Below are 17,838 nucleotides of genomic sequence, written 5' to 3'. Positions count from 1 at the left end.
ATATCACTTTAACAATCTGAACCTTCTTGTTTGACAAATGAGTAAAGTCCCAGAATCGGGGATTAGTAGCCCCTTTTCTCCCCCCCCCCCCATGTAGTAGAGCGGATGGTGTTCCCATAAAAGTCTTGGTGTAGGATAAAGATTTGCAGACTTTGCTATAGATCATCATGCTTGCTCTGCTCTCTGTCTCCCTCTCCTCCTCCTCCTCCTCCTCCTCACACGTCAACACTTGCTGATTCTTTCCTGGTACACTCAGAGGAGGGGAATAAAAAAAGAGACCAGGGAGGGTGATGGAGGAAGAAGGGAGGGATGATGATGGAGGAAGGAGGGAGGGATGATGATGGAGGAAGGAGGGAGGGATGATGCTGGCAGGGAGGGTGGTGGAGTACTCCGCGCACATCAGGGGGCGGCTGTGATTGGCTGCTGCCCGCCTCTGTGTCCTGTTGTTTGAGGCTATAAAAAGATGAGAGGATGGGAGGCAGCAGCAGCCAAGCAGTGACAAGCTGGACAATCACATCCAGTGACATAGAAGACAAGCACAAGGGCAATTCTCTCCGTGTCTGGGAAGCCGACCTCACCGCCAGGATGTGCAAAGGACTAGCCGGGGTCACCTCCTTCCCCGCCACCTGCCTAAAGAGGTGAGGCTGCGGTGTCACCGCATATGACAGCTGAGATCCGCAGAGCGCTGCGAGGAGCGGGGTGCGAGGAGCGGGGTGCGGGGCTAGGCTCAGCATCTGTCACCTCTATGGGGGATCGGGGTAGGGGGAGTGTGCAGAGGACTGCAGAGCATTGCACCCTGCTGCCATTTACTCCTCACCGTGGGCTCTGTGCCCAATAGGGTTCATTCATCTGTAAAGGTGCCCACCACATTTTGTTGCAGCCAGCCGCAGCACCATTGGATTACTATGATGATGTAATTTATTTTATTTACAGGTATTGCAGGCTATTACTGCAGTATAGCAGTTTGCTGGAATTAATATAGATAGATAGATAGATAGATAGATAGATCTCTATCTCTCCCCCCCCCCCCCCACTCGCTTTCATATTTTGGGGGGTGGGAGCAAAGGGCCCTTTAGCTTGCATGCTATAACAGTAAAAGTTATGTGATCCTATTATCAATATAGAGCACTTTTTACAGAACTGAGCTATCAGTATTGCTTCTTTTTCTATCATTGATCATTGATCTTCAATCCCAATGCAATGCTTTAATATTGGAATATTTACTAAGTAACCAAAGATTAAAGCATTTATTGTAATGCTGGGTATCACTGCAGTGTACCGGTTTGCTGGAATTTTAAATATTTAAATCTATATAGCTAGATCTCTCTCTCTCTCTCTCTCTCTCTCTCTCTCTCTCTCTCTCTCTCTCTCTCTCTCTCTCTCTTTTCTCTCTCTCTTTTCTCTCTCTTTTCTCTCTCTCTCTTTTCTCTCTGTCTCTCTCTCTCTTTTCTCTCTCTCTTTTCTCTCTGTCTCTCTCTCTCTCTTCTCTCTCTCTTCTCTCTCTCTCTCTCCTTCTCTCTCTCTCTCCTTCTCTCTCTCCTTCTCTCTCTCTCCTTCTCTCTCTCTCTCTCTCTCTCTCTCTCTCTCTCTCTCCTTCTCTCTCTCTCTCTCCTTCTCTCTCTCTCTCTCCTTCTCTCTCTCTCTCTCTCTCTCTCTCTATACATATCCCCCTCTCTCTCTCCTCTCACTCCTCTCTCTTCTCTCCCTCTCTTCTCTCTCTCTCTCTCTCTCTCTCTCTCTCTCTCTCCCCTTTCTCTCACCTCTCTCTCTCTCACTCCCCCTTCTCTCCGTCTCCTCTCTCTTCTCTCCTCTCTCTCTCTCTCCTCTCTCTACTCTCTCTCCTCTCTCTCCTCTCTCTCTTCTCTCTCTCCTCTCTCTCTATTTTCTCTCTTCTCTCTCCCCTTCTTTCTTTTTTCTCTCTCTCTTCTCTCCCTTCTCTCTCTTTCTTTCTTCTCCTCTCTTTTCTCTCTCTTCTCTCTCCTCTCTCTCTCTTTCTCCTCTCATGGAGGGTGATAGCAATGGGCCCTGTAGATTGTATCCATCTGCATGCCATAATAGTAAAAGTTATGTGATCCTATTATCAATATAGACCTTTAAACATAGCTTGAGAGCACTTTTTACAGAACTGAGCTATCATTATTGCTTCTTTTTCTATCATTCAACATTGATCTTCAATCCCAAAGCAATGCTTTAATATTGGAATATTTACTGAGTAACCAAAGATTAAAGCATTTATTTTATTGCTGGCTATCGCTTCAGTCTAGCAGTTTGCTTGAATTCTATCTATCTATCTATCTATCTATCTATCTATCTATCTATCTATCTATCTATCTATCTTTCTATATTTCTATCTATCCATCTATCTAGATAGAGTATGCTGAGTGATCAAAGTAATCAATACATTTGATTAACTGGCTTGCTTGGTCATGGATGAATTGGAATAGAAAAATTAGCTCTCATTATAGCTTCTTTTGTGCAGTGTGTGTAGTATATCATTGAGCATTGACATCTAATGCAATGCTTTTAAATGGGAATATTTACTAAATAACCCAAGAAAAAGAAGTAATGCACCAAAAAACAGAAATGTAATCAATTTATTTATTGATTTCAGGTACTTTCTTATATAGTGCTGTTAATTTATGCAGTCCTTTCATATATACTGTACATTCACATCAGTCCCTGCCCTCAAGGAGCTTACAATCTAAAGTCCCTAGCAGCAAAAGTGGCAGTTAGAGGGGTGAGACAAACCATTGAAGGGGTGCTTACAATAATCAGCTTTTATTGATTTATGTAAAACCTTTACTCCGAAAGAAAAAAAGAATTATTGTAACTGCTTAGATGTGTTAGCTGGAGTTCAGCTTTGATTTGATCGTCAAGGCTATTTAAACATGCTAGTGCATCTAACACCAGATTGACAACACTGTTTGCCAAGGTGTCTCCCTTGCTCGTCAATCCAGAGTGAAGACAAGTGAAGAGGTGGATTAACTAAAACTGGAGAGTGCAAAATCTGGTGCAGCTGTGAATGGTAACCAATCAACTTCTAACTTTAGCTTGTTAGCTTTGACAAAAACCTGCAAGCTGATTGGTTTCTGCACCTGATGTTGCACCTGCAAGTTTTAGTAAATGAACGCCTAAGTGTGTTATTAGCAGGATCACCAGGGGAAAATAAAGCAAAAGAGCCCCTTAAAAATATCAAACACAGCCAGCACAGCTTAGGATTTCTAAGTGGAAATATATACATTTTTGTTTTTGGGTTTGCTACTTTGCTAAATTAAGAATAGATCACTTGGTAAAACTATACAATTCTTATTATTGCAGATATGGCTTGACTTTTATTAGTAAATATTCCATCTGCATTATGCTTTAAATTTTTTTAAATCAATGGAAACCCAGTGTAAGGAACTGAGAAATGAGATGTAAAGGAGATAAGATAACTGAACTTTATATAGTCATTCTAGTAAAATGTTTTGTTTGTTATTGGTAAATCATTTGGATATTTATTTGTTTTATTGCATAATCCAGTTCCTCTTCTTTTTTATTTTTGTTTGAACATTAATGTAACAATTATGGTAGTTGCAACTTTTTATTAATATTTTAGTTCTTTTTAGAACGTCTAAAGGGAATTTTTATTACTAATAAAAAGCTGCCACTATTGGATTAGTATGTGCTCCTGTATTCAAGAAAGATACAGGTTTACCTTCATGTAACGGCAGTTATATGCCTGATTCTCTAATGATTATCAGGTCTTTTTATTACAATTGTATTGGATTTGCTAAAAAAAAAAAAAAAAAAAAATTTACACCACTGAGTAGTGTTATAAGCATGGAAATACTAAAATTACTATTAACTTAAAAACTCAAAAAAAAAAAATACTTTTTAATTGCTCTTGTCAAAACTGGAAATTATACATCGCTAAACTATTGGGAACTGAACCAATTATATAATTTAACATAATATAATTTAAGGTTTAATTGGTTCACCAATTTATGGAAAATATCCCTAACATAAAAATAAAATGACACCAGGGCTAGGGTAATTCAGCATTATGACATATTATATGTTTGTCAGCGAGTCGCGGCGTCCAATTTAACATAAGAAGTAGATACAGATTCGCTCTGCTGAAACATGGAATGAGTATTTGCAGCTTCCAGGCACAGAGCACCAGCCAGAGGTTCAACTTTATACAATCAATAGGTCATTCTCTTCAAAAATGTTGGGAATTTAAATAAGAAGCCTCTGCTGTTTTTCTACTGCAGGTTAGTCATCAAGAGCTACATGAATACAACCAATAGGTGACTCTCTGCAGAAATTATATGGGATTTCAGGAAGAAGCCTCATCTGATTTTCCATTGCAGATCTCTCAGTTCATCCCTGTTCACACCAGTGGGATTTGTGATGCATTTTAACAGTTCTAAATCACATGACAGATCACATCTTATTGTTGGCAATGGAACCGTTCAAATTGCCTCCAGTCATATCGCAAATTTGAAAAAGGTCCCTGCAATACTTTTTGTCAGTTTCATTGAGACTTGCATAGACTTCTGTTGTGTGAAGTCACAAGCCACAATGAAATTGGCAGTGCAAATCGCACTAATGTGCGGCTTCAAAATCGCACTGAAGCAGCACGATTTCTTTTTTTTATAATTGCCCATTTTTATTAAATTTTTGTATTTTTTCTGGTACAAAAAAATAAGATAATATTGACATTCTCTGGACAGCATGCATGTCGCCAATTAAAAAACAAAAAAAACAAGCTAAGATAAGACATGGGGGGTTATTTACGAAAGGCAAATCCACTTTGCACTACAAGTGCAAAGTGCACTTGAAATAGCACTGCAAGTGCACTTGGAAGTGCAGTCGCTGTAAATCTGAGGGGAAGATCTGAAATGAGAGGAAGTTCTGATTTGATTTTATTATCCAGTCATGTGCAAGCTAAAATGCTGTTTTTTATTTTCCTTGCATGTCCCCCTCAGATCCACAGTGACTGCACTTTCAAGTGCAATTTTAGTGCAATTTCAAGTGCACTTGTTGTTTGCACCTGTAGTGCAAAGTGGATTTGCCTTTAGTAAATAACCCCCATGGTCTGTTAGCAATATACACATAAGGGTAAAGTATACCTGGAAGATATATGGTATTAACAATCATACAAAAAACACTATCTAACAGCAACCAGTCAGTAACTTGCATAAGCATAGTATACATATCCATGAAAAAAAGAAGAAAAGAAAAGAAAAGGGGGGTAAAAAGGGAAGACATAGTTGAACCCAACCGGCTGGGCTCGTAGCACCTGGGCTCACAGGCTCATTTAATGAAAAAGAGGAGATTCTAAGATGTTAGAAAAAAAAAAATATATATATATATATATATATATATATATATATATATACCAATCCTGTGGTCCCAAGGCTCCCATATCGCCTTGTGATGGTGCACCTTATCAGCCAATCGAGCAGACAGGGACTCCATAACTTCCACATAGCAGCATGATTTCAAAGCTGCACTGATGTTAATGGGGACTAAGGGACACATGAATTTAAAAAAGATTTTGCACCATATGTAGTAGATTCATTCTTACATTTAAACTGAGAACATCTTTAACTTAATTATGGAGAATCTAAATTCTTAAAAATACTTTTTTGATGCTTTATTGAAGCTAGATTATAAATAAAATACTAATGCTTCATTAAGCATCCAGCAAAATAATAGTTAATAAGTGCTAGTGTACATAATATGGATAAACGTGAGGCCTGTCAGTGAAGAATGTTCTCACAGGGGGATCTCTGGTTAATATTTGAGAAGCTTGCTCCAGCTCTGCATGCCTGGAATCCAGTGTCTGAGGGATGTAGTATGATGAATAGCAAACTTACACTTGGATAAAGCTTGCTACACCATGGCTGAGTGGATTTAAAGAGGAAATATGCGGGGATCAGAGAGCAGAGGCACAGTGGTTGGTGATCAGATAACCAGGCAGTAGAAAGCACAGCTATGGAATAAGCTGGATGGCGTGTTAACACTGATGGCCGTCTTTAATAACAGATATGCAGGGGTAGGCAACCTTGGCACTCCAGCTGTTGTGAAGTCCTTTAAGACATTGCAAGACTCTGACAGCCATGGGCATGACTTCCAGAGGCAGAGGCACGATGGGACACGTAGGTTCACCACAGCTGTAGTGCTGAGGTTGCCTACCCCTGTGCAAAGTGGAACTGCAGATTTTTATATTATTTTTAGCTTTGAAGAGTATCAAAGTGTTGGAACTTTTGCTGGGTATTTATTAATGTGTCCCCTATTCCTGTTGACTATTGTTCCCATGGCATAACATAAACAGCAAACTAAAATATTAAAGATGTCATTGGAACAAATAAAGTGGGGTTACCTGTTCCAGTCAGGTGGAATGTCCCTCACTTTTGGATATTTCCTCTTTTACTGTAATATCTCCAAGACAGAATGTTTTAACAATCATCAGAGTGGATAAAAATTGATGATTTTAAATAAAAAAAATAAAAATGAGATTTTTTTGATTTAAATCTTATTTTTTTGATTTTTATCAAATGAATTTTAATAAAAATGCTTTTGGAGTAAAAATCTATCTAAAGATAGTCATTTCAGATCCATCATGGCAGCACCTGTTAGCGGCCATCCACTCCCCTGCTGCCGCCACATCCCTCACCTTGTTGTGTCACTGCCGCATCACCAGCCGTCCCATTAAAGTGAATAGGACGGTCAGTGAGTTAACAGCGGGTCAGAGGAGGAGCCGCTGTGGGACAGGGATGACAGTTGCACTTTAAACATTATAATTTAATCAAGTTGATTTAAATAAAACCCACCCTGCCAATCACTGCTCTATCCAAAATCAGAGGTATGTCTTGGCTGGAGATCTGACTGCAATGAAGGAAATAGTGCTCTTTATTGAATAAGACCATTGTTGGTAATGCGAATTTGTAGATCCGAAGGGGTAACATATAGAAGTAATGCAGATATAGGAAAGCAGTGTCCATAGAAACCAATCTTATTAGAAGCTAATTGTATTGCTTTTACCATAACATACGGTGGGAAAAGCATCTATGTAGTTGCTAAGGACACAATCTATACTTTTATTTCCAGTTGTGATTTAAACAGCACATCCACTAGCTAACAGACATTCAGACTATCCTACTATCTCCTCTGCATAACATATATCCTTCTCCAGATGCATGAGATATTAGATAGTTTATTCAATTATGGACCTCTTGTATCCGCAGGGTCACGTCTGGCCCATATCACTGCGGGATATGAGATGAGATCTGGTTTATTTATGATATAATGGATCATAGCTAATGGTCAATGTCATTGTGTGACATGGTATACCTGTTAAGATGTACATGTATAAACACACGGTAATCTATTTAATTGCTACTACATGCTGACATATTTGTTGCTGCTATAAAGGAATAAATGATGTGCTGTTGGGTGTTACAGACAATGATATATTGTGTAGTTGTATGTGACAAGGATATTCCAGCATTACGTGACTGCCTAATTGTTGGTTATTCTTCAGCAGCAACACATTATGATTACAAGGATCTAGTTAATATTTTATATCAATATAGATTATCTTAACCTCTGAAGCTAGGAGATAGGTAACATGTCATTTCCTTTATGAAAACCCATTTTTAAAGTGCAGTTCCTACTTTAATGCTGCGTACACACGATCTGACTTTTCAACGGATTTGGTCCGGTGGACAATCTGACGGACTTTGCAGCTGAGGTCCGCCGGACTTTTAAACTAACGTACTTGGCCACACACGATCACTCCAAAAGTCCGACAGATTTGAACGTGATGACGTAGAATAAGGAAAGTCATAGCCAGTAGCCAATAGCTGCCCTAGCTTCGGTTTTAGTCCGTCGGACTAGCACACAGACGAACGGATTGTCCTCTAAAAGCCGCGTCCGGCTGACAAATTTGAAGCCAGTCTTATTTCTAGGTCCGCTGGACCTTTGAGAAGAAAAAGTCTGCTGGAGCCCACACACGATCGAAGTGCCCTTTATGAAAACATTCCCTAAATCAACTATAAGGCTTGATTCACACCTATGTATTTTTAGTGCTTTTTGCATTTTGCAGATTTGCACTACAGAACGTGTTCTATAGGAAACCATGTTAAATGGACGGTAGTGCCAATCTGCAAAATGCAAAAAGCACAAAAAATGCATAGGTGTGAATCAGGCCTAAATGGGCTGTTTATGCCAACATTCCCTTATGTTGGCAGGCACCATATGTGTATAGAGATTCATAAATACATTTTTTAAAGGGTAAAGTTGGTCATACACTATACAACATGGATGGATGAATCCCCCTCCTGGGCTGCTGTATTCTTACAGTCGCCGGCTGCTCTTCTTGTTGGCACTTTAAGAGGTAAAAGAATCTGCTGTTTTTTTGACCTTCTGGTTTCCACCCAGGACTTCAGTGGGCCATATATTGTTCAAATTTGGGCTGATGGGCCAGCAGGGTCACCCACTAAACATTTTTTGGCAGTGTATGGCCAGCTTAAGTCGTTGGTGGAGACCAGTAGGCTTAATAAACCAACAAATGATTTTTATCTCTCAGCGTACCAACAAGAAGAGTGAGACTCCCTTGCTTGGCAGCATAAAGGTTGTAGTGTGAAATAAAACTTCTGAACTCCAGCAGAGAATCTTCATTTTCAAGTCTCTGAAACATTCATCAGCTTCAGCCAAATCTGAAATATCCAATAAGTTACTAGCAGGAGAAAAGCATTTCTTGTTTCCCAGCAACCAGACAGATTAATGGTGCAAAGAGCTGCTGATTGATTTGGGTGAAATTCTTCAAAGACCTTAAATCTGTTGATCAGTTTAATGCTCACATTAAATTCTGACAATTTTTTTCAACAGTGCCAAAGATATGAAGCATCGACTTGGCTTTTTGCTGCAGAAAACAGATAGTTGCGATAATAGCACCTACATGAAGAAAGACAAACCTGGTTGTCAGAGGTAAGCCTGTTCTGCCAGCTTATGTCTGTTTATGCTGCACACTAATTACCAATCATTCCTAGATTAATTGCTAATGGCGATCTCAGGGCTGAATAGGAAGATCTATCTATCTATCTTAGTAAAATACAATAAGCTGTGATGTTTGCTAATCATAGCTCCCAGGTGACTAGTGAGATAATTCCTAAGTAGAAGATTATTTAGCCAAACTTGCCAAAAGGCCAACAGTCATGGTAATAATAACAATGGCTAACTGGTGTACTAATACTGCAGTGTGAGTTAAATCCCTATTGATGCTTAAAATCTCAAAGTATATATATATATACAGCTCCCTTATATGTATTTCATATTTGCATTTAACTGTCTGGAGTTCAGCTTTGCCTAATGAATTTATATTTTTTACAGTATCAGATGTTAGAAGTTTAATAGAGCAGATTCTGATCTTTAGTTTTTACTTTAAGTAATACCCATGCACTGCTTTTTGAATGAATAATGTAACTTTGTCCATTTACATATTTCAAGGAATATCATTAACAAACACAAATGTTCAATGAAATAATAATTTCTTTCTATGTTTTGTTTTTCAGGCTAACTTATGATGAAGTGAAGAAATGGACAGAATCATTGGAAAACCTCCTAAACAGTGAATGTAAGTAAGACACCCATGTTAATGTGAGTTTGAGAGGATTGGAAAGAAAGAGAGCAGGGCTACACATTTTGTCAGTTGTCGCAACAATGCCACACACAACTGATACTGAAATAAAAATGGTATTATCCTATAGCTACCAATCCAATGTACACCAACCCAGTGCTGGGCAAGGTCATCTAGAGCCCAGGGCGAGCATACCAAACTGCGCCCCCTCCCCAAGATGCATGAGCATAAGTGCTCAAAACTGAGCACTAATCTGCATGATTACCCCCCAAGCATAAATTCCCCCTTCTCCCAGTACAAATCGGCCCCACTTCTGAAATTCCCACTCCCATTACAAATCTTTGCCCCCCCCATACCTCAAATCCCCCCAGCATAAATACCAGCCCCCTCCCAAAAAACCCTCATTGCATAAATCCTCCACCTTTAGAATTTCCCCTCAAAGTACACATCCTCTCCCCCTGTTCGAAATTCCCTTCTCCCAGCACAAATTTAATCCCACCTTCCAGCACAAATCCCCCCAAAACTGTTCCCTCCTAGCATAATTACACACCACCCCCACTCTCTACCATATTACGTATTCTAGCACAAAACCCCTGAATCCCTACTCCTAACATAAACCCTCCCCCCCCCTTCAAAATTTTCCCTCCTAGCACAAATAACCCCCAATCTTACCTACTAGCACAAATCCTAATCCCACCCCCCAAAAATTTCCCCTCCTAGCACAATTACACCTCACCCCTGCTCTTTACCATACCACCTCTTCATGAGCACAAAACCCATCAATCCCCACTCCTAGCACAAATCCGCCTCCCTCCAAAATGTTTTTCCATCCTAGCACAGATACCTCCCAAACATCCCTACTTACACAAACTCCGCTCCCCCCTATGACCTCTTCTACCACAAAAACCCCCATCCCCCCTCCCAACACAGATCCCCTAAAATCACCAAATATCCCCCTCCAACACAACTGCCCCCCCGATCTTCTCATGGTGCCCTTACACCTCACATGATACCACAGTGCCAAGGGCAGCCGCCCCTCCTGCCCCCCTCTTATCCCTTCCCTGCACCAACCCTTGACAACATGAGGCATGAAACTTTGGATCAGATTGGTAGCTTTAGAACAAAATGACAAATTATAAATGACACAAGGGTTAGGTTTGAGGAGCCCTGGATCTCTATAAATGTTAGGGGCCATGATAGGACTTGTCATCTGAGTTAGAGATCGTCTTTTGCTCATATCTCAGAAAGATTGGAAGCGTATGAAGGAAAACACCAGATTCGATGTGATAGATTTTTAAAAGATTCATTGTTTTGTAATTATATAAAATAGAAAGTCAAGATGTTTGGAGGTTTACAAGGGCTGCCTTTATCGGGGCTAAAAGATAAAACTGTATACTATAATAAAATGATTTATTTCATTTACTCACTTAGCCCTGATAAAGGAGGTCCCTTTAACCCCAAAATGTGTAATGCACCTTCAGCCTTCCTGAAATTACAAATTATTTCATTGGTAACTGGCCGAGTACTATTTCATAACATGTTAAACTCTAAATGACAATGACTATGATAACCATAGTTTTGGGCATTAGTTCACTTACTGAGTGGAAGCAAATATTCACACCAAAATAAATGACAATGCATGTGTGGGTGAGAACTTAACTTCTGGGTGTTTGGCTCATGCTAGTCAAAATAAATCTTAAACTGTCAAATGTTTCAATAAAATATTTATGCAACACAATGTGCCATGCTTTATCAATATGAACTATTTAATTTTGAACCATAATTTTCGATATGCTCTGGTAGCCATCAAGTTCCCTTGACAGTTGTAGCGGAATCACACCCATAGAAGCAATTTATATTCAAAAATTTACCAAATTGTTTCCCACCACCAATTTCCGTAAGCTAGCCCACAACTTTGTATACGTGACTTAAATCAGCTAGGGACATCCAAAACTCTTGGACGTGAGAAAGAAAATTTGTCCTAGAGGCACTGCCCTAGAATGTCAGGCATTTTCAAGGTTTACAAAAGGATCCATTGACGTCATCCCAAGGTCACTAGTTTAAAATGATCTTGGTTTGGATGTGATACAAGTCACAGAGTCCTGCTACCGGTCCCCAGACAAAAAGTGATTTTAATTGACTTCTTAGCTGTAATTTACCATCATTCCCATACTCAAGTGCCCTCACATTCTGCTGACCTCTATTACATGAGACAGATGCTCAGGAATTAGACATATGTTGAGAACCGCTGTTAGGCTAATGTTAAATGAGGTCTCCTATATTTATTTTAGAATATATACTGTAGGTCAACATTTAAAGGATCCTGGTAATACTACCAGCCTTTAAAACCCATCTTTACTTTGGATCATTTGCGTATGGTCCCTTATAATAAAATTGTAACCTTTCTGTTGTATTTATATATAGTTTCACACTTTAGGTTAGCAGGTTATTTGCAGACATACCATTGTTGTGAACATTTAGGTTATATCCCCGTAATTTAAAGAACTGTCCTTTTTTTTGTAGGTGGCGTGGTAGCTTTCAGATCATTTCTTCAGTCTGAATACAGTGAAGAGAACCTTGACTTTTGGCTAGCATGTGAGAATTACAAGAAAACAAAATCCACAGCAAAGCTGACAAGCAAAGCCCAAAAGATCTATGAGGACTTCATTTCCGTGGAGGCTTCCAGAGAAGTAAGAATCCCTTGTTACATTTTATCCTGACCATAACAGCTCATTTTGCCCAGTGTTATAGGGAAATCCCTGGGGTTTCAGAATAGACTTTTTCGCATTCCTTAACAATCTATTACGGTCTTTTGCAGTGGTTGTAAGCCTCAGACATTAAATATGAACAAAACATATCTTTCAATGGTAAATACTTGTCTCAATCCAGAGCACTGAGTGTAATTTCTGTCTGCTGCCCTCTGCTATCTGCATGAGTCACTTTTGACAAATTTAGTTGACACCAAAAGAAGATAGGTGACAGAGGAGGGATCTCCAGCACACAGCCTGAAATTGACAGCCACAATTCTCTTCCTGTGTGCTGTGTGAAGGAGGTTTATGCCTCCCCTCCAATCAGCACTCAGAGCTCTTCTCACTGAGCTCTGCAGTGTGTAATTTCAGCTCTCCGTCCCCTGTTTTCTGACAGCTCAGACACGCTTTATCAACTCTGAACATTGTGTAAGGATGTAGAGAAGAGAAGAGAGATACAACTTATGTAGGAGAATCTATTTAACCTCTGTGTATCACCTGATGCCAGTCACCTCACTGGGTAAATGTAAGGGTTTACAACCTCTTTAATTTATAGTGTTGTGACGATTTCTGAGAACTCTATTCTTACTTGATAATTAGTTTCATAATGTTCATTGCTGGGATTAAAAATAATTGCATTTGAGCTCCCCATAGTCTTGTAGATCACAAACTAAATATAATTGGCTACTCAGTTCAAAACATCCAGCTGGGTTTCCCAGAACATCATTACCATAATATGTTAGAGAGTGCCTCATGAGTGGGATTGTCATAGCTGTCATAATCTTATCACATAATAAGCCTTGCATAATCTTCTTTAATAGGTGAATCTGGATTCAATTACTCGAGAGGATACAACTAAGAGCATACTTCAGCCAACAAACTCGTGTTTTGACCAGGCACAGCACAAAATCTTCATCCTCATGGAGAAGGATTCCTATCGGCGCTTTCTAAAGTCACATTTCTACCTGGACCTTGTCAGCTTGCCTAGTGGTGGAAGCACCAAGAAGATGAAAGGCCTCAGCACTGACAGCAATCCATTCATTCCTCAGTGTGCCTAATAAATAAGGCATAGACTGTGCATGGCCGCAGCTAAGAACTAAATGTCTGTGTGCTCTTATCTTTACTGTAAGATGGCTCAGATCCGGTCCTGAGCCAGCTCCTCTTATTTATTAGACGTGTGTGTCTTGCATGCATTTCTGTTTTATTGGGGTGAGCTGGAATTTTCACTCAGACCCGTGCAATGTTATCCAAATTAGGGACTCACTGGCATATGGGTGAAACAGGTCAAGCTGAACATTCTCAGGTGATATTTATGAAAGGTTTCAGGTGCCTTCTCTGTGAAGGATTCATTGACTGATCTTATACCCAACATGATGCTACTGAACTTCATATGACTATAGCAAAGCATGAAATTAGCTTGCTTTTGACATACATATAGTAAATACAGTGCAAAAGGGCACCCCTGTGTTGGCGAAGCCTTCAACTGCATAGGTTTTATTAGAAATGAGAGTTCTGTAGTACAGGGTGAAGCTGGGTCGCAATGCCTTTGCCAACGCATCTACAAAGTCATATTGTTCATGGACAGGGAGGTAGATACTACTGACTGGAGCAGGCAACACTGCTTTTATTTTATTACAGATATTTATTTTGACAAAGCTGTCTTTATTTAATTACAGTGATTCACTTTGTTTTCTATACATTTTTGGGAATTTTTTTTTTGCATTATTTTTATACGTTATGTTGTTGGGATAAGAGGTTATGGATTGATCATTGATCAAACAGTGATTTTATGAACAATTGAGACGAATGAAAGCAAAGCAAGAGCAACTAGTGAAACCTGCAACTGCTGTGGGCAATAGCAGGGAACAAGTTTGTCATTCATTAGTGTTACAAGCATGTATCTGCTTGGGTACTTTGAAAGTGTGCATGTTTGTGATGTCAAAAAAGTCTGTGAAGCCAAATAAATGTAATTTATTATAGAAACAGTATCCTGGGATATGTTGACCCAGTAAGGATAATGTGATGGTATGTATTGACATACATATGTGTATTTATTAAAAATTAAAAGCATCTGCTTATTCCAAAAGATGTATCTTCCAAAGAGAAGGAAACAGTGGCTTATGACAAAGTGGGGTTTACTACTTAGAAGCCCTATTTAGTGTTTCAACAGTATGCTCTGTGGATACAATCTTATTGTCCATACATATAACAGTTTCCATAAACTAAAGAAGTATGCTTAATGGGGGGATTCCTCATTGTCCAATCAATCAAGAATGCCCCCCATGATCAACTGTGGGCATTGTTGCAGGTCCTGCTGGCCCATGGAGATCAACTGTTACAAACCTGCAATCACTCATGGGAGGCGATGTTAGTGGAACTAAGAGTTGACAATGTGTAGCAAATCTGTATTAGCTCCAAGCATTTATAAATACATTTATAGAGGCTAGATGAAAACGAGTGTTGTCCACAACTGCAAAGTATACATCTGCTGTTGTGTACCACCGGTGACCTGCTAATCAGGAAAAATACATAGGTGATGATTAAAATAACATGATTGATGACTGATTTTATTTCACCTAAATATGTTCACGCAAATCTGTCTGACCTGTAAAGAATCACTCAGTTTAAGAGTCTTAGACAGTCATATATTTTATAAATTGTATGATTCTCCACAGACCGGAAAAATCTGCATACATTCACTCAACTGATTTTCAAATCAAATGACTTATCACTAGAAATGTGTATAGAAGCTGTGGTTAACTCAAAGGGATATATTTATTAAAAAAAATATAGAGCTATTTGACCTGTGAAACTGAATTTGCATTCGTTTTGTTGTGAATAGGGGCAAAATGGAATGTTATTAGGCTATTTGCTCTCCAAGCCAAATAATATTCATGTATACAGAATAGAGTAAATCCGGAAAATACCACATTATGGCTAATAGATGGAGCTGATGATCATAGGAAATAAATAGGTACTTATGTACTATGATTGCCTGCTCCATCTAGTGGCTTTTATGCAGTTTTCCCTGATTCAATTTACCATTTATAAAAGAATAACATTTAACCTGGAGATAAAATAGCCTAAGAGCATTCACTGAATGCTTTTAGTCAAAACTAATATATGTGTAGTTTCACAGGGTGAATAGCTGTACAAATTTCTTATACACACACACCCCAAAGTGTTAGATACCAAAAAATAAATGAACAGATCACATATCCATAGTGACTGCAAAATGCAGATTATAAAAAATGTACATGTGTGCAAAATATATCTTGTCAACTGTTTCATTTGTTATAATGCAATTGGAAAAAAATAAAAGCAATGTGATTTTTTTCTGTGGACAATGCTTTAATTTTCTCTTTTGGTTATGTGCCAGCCTTAGTATAACAAAGAGAGCGCCTTCCTTTTTTTTTTCTCACAATGGTTTAGTCGATAATACATTTCTTGTCTCTAACAATGAGCATTGATTAATGCAGAGTTTGGGGGCAATGACATTGAAACATTCAGAGTTTGCATACTCGTACTATTAAAAGAAACATTGAATAATCTGCAGCTTGTACAAAACGCCTCAACATAAAATATGCAATACCCTACCTTTTAACTTTACTGTACAATGTTAGCACACGCTGATCCATTACAGTTTGTAAAATAATTTTTGATGGAATAAGGTGTTATTAGGAGAGGCTGTTACCATTCAAAAAAAGCATGATACATTTTAAGTTGAACTTCAGACAAACAGCTATACATGTAGCAGAGAAACATATTTTATATTTTTAAAACTTCTAATTTAATATACAGTATCTCACAAAAGTACACACTCCTCACATTTTTGCAAATATTTTATTCTATCTTTTCATGTGACATCAATGAAGAAATGACACTTTGCTACAATGTAAAGTAGTGAGTGTAAATCTTTTATAACAGTGTCGATTTGCTGTCCCCTCAAAATAACTCAACAAACCAATTCATGTCTAAACCGCTGGCAACAAAAGTGAGTACACCCCTAAGTGAAAACATGCTCAACGTCATATCCAGAGGTTGTCTTTGAGAAAAAGAAGTATAAGTGCTGCTACAATTGCAGCAGACGTTGAAGGGGTGGCAGATCAGGCTGTCAGAGCTCAGAACATATGCTGTACACTGCATCAAATTGGTCTGCATGGCTGTCGTCCCAGAAGGAAGCCTCTTCTAAAGATGCACAAGAAATCCCACAAACAGTTTGCTGAAGACAAGCAGACTAAGGACATGGATTACTGGAACCATGTCCTGTGGTCTGATGAGACCAAGATAAACTTATTTAGTTCAGATGGCGTCAAGCGTGTGTGGCACTAACCAGGGAAGGAGTACAAAGACAAGTGTGTCTTGCCTACAGTCAAGCATGGTGGTGGGAGTGTCATGGTCTGGGGCTGCATGAGTGTTGCCGGCACTGGGGAGCTACAATTTAATTTAGGGAAGCATGAATGTCAACATGTACTGTGACATACTGAAGTAGAGCATGATCCCCTCCCTTCCGAGACTGGTCTGCAGTGCAGTATTCAAACATGGTAATGACCCCAAACACACCTCCAAGATGACCACTGCCTTGATAAAGAAGCTGAGGGTAAAGGTGATGGACTGGCCAAGCGTGTCTCCAAACCTAAACCCTATTGAGAATCTGTGGGGCACCCTCAAATGGAAGGTGGAGGAGCGCAAGGTCTCTAACATCCAGCAGCTCCATGATGTTGTGATGGAGGAGTGGACGAGGACTCCAGTGGCAATCTGTGAAGCTCTGGTGAACTCCATGCCCAAGAGGGTTTAGGCAGTGCTGGAAAATAATGGTGGCCACACAAAATATTGACACTTTGGGCCCAATTTGGACATTTTCAGTTAGGGTGTGCTCACTTTTGTTGCCAGCGGTTTAGACATTAATGGCTGTGTGTTGAGTTATTTTGAGGGGACAGCAAATTTACACTGTTATACAAGCTGTACACTCACTACTTTACATTGTAGCAAAGTATCATTTCTTCAGTCTTGTCACATGAAAACATATAATAAAATATTTACAAAAATGTGAGGGGTGTATTCACTTTTGTGAGATACTCACAGCCTGCTGCATGGATAATAAGACTACATTCTGACGGCCAAATATCTGCTGCTTGTTTGCTTCCATCATCCATTCATGTGCAAGCAAAATGCTGTTTTTTAATTGTCCTTGCATGTTATTGGGTATTCTTTACAAAGTGAAGCTTTATGATATTTATTTATTTACTCATCAACCCCACTATATAGTACAGTGATGGCGAACCTTGGCACCCCAGATGTTTTGGAACTACATTTCCCATGATGCTCCACTACACTGCAGAGTGTCTGAGCATCATGGGAAATGTAGTTCCAAAACATCTGGAGTGCCAAGGTTCACCATCACTGATATAGAACAACACACCTACTCTATTTAGCCAGAAGTATAAGGACACCCCTTAA

General features: G+C 39.3%; 1 protein-coding gene across 1 annotated transcript; it reads left to right on the top strand.

The window, feature by feature from the left end:
- The first annotated feature begins 408 nt into the window (after positions 1-408).
- On the top strand, positions 409-15,725 carry RGS4 (regulator of G protein signaling 4). Its single transcript, XM_077453044.1, has 5 exons — positions 409-638; positions 8,884-8,982; positions 9,567-9,628; positions 12,155-12,321; positions 13,200-15,725. The coding sequence occupies exons 1-5, from the start codon at positions 472-474 to the stop codon at positions 13,434-13,436; spliced, it is 732 nt and encodes a 243-aa protein (XP_077309170.1). The 5' UTR covers positions 409-471; the 3' UTR covers positions 13,437-15,725.
- The last annotated feature ends 2,113 nt before the right edge of the window (positions 15,726-17,838 follow it).

Source organism: Lithobates pipiens, unplaced genomic scaffold (genome assembly GCF_037356315.1).
Source record: "Lithobates pipiens isolate NorthernLeopardFrog02 unplaced genomic scaffold, aLitPip1_a1.2 Scaffold_23, whole genome shotgun sequence".
NCBI classification, from domain to species: domain Eukaryota; kingdom Metazoa; phylum Chordata; class Amphibia; order Anura; family Ranidae; genus Lithobates; species Lithobates pipiens.
This window is presented reverse-complemented; position numbering and strand designations above follow the sequence as displayed.

Coding starts and splice junctions, on each gene's coding strand:
- RGS4 (XM_077453044.1), top strand. CDS start 472: ATGGGAGGCAGCAGCAGCCAAGCAGTGACAAGCTGGACAATCACATCC. Junction 639..8,883: donor CCCGCCACCTGCCTAAAGAG/GTGAGGCTGCGG, acceptor TTTTTTCAACAG/TGCCAAAGATATGAAGCATC. Junction 8,983..9,566: donor GACAAACCTGGTTGTCAGAG/GTAAGCCTGTTC, acceptor TTTGTTTTTCAG/GCTAACTTATGATGAAGTGA.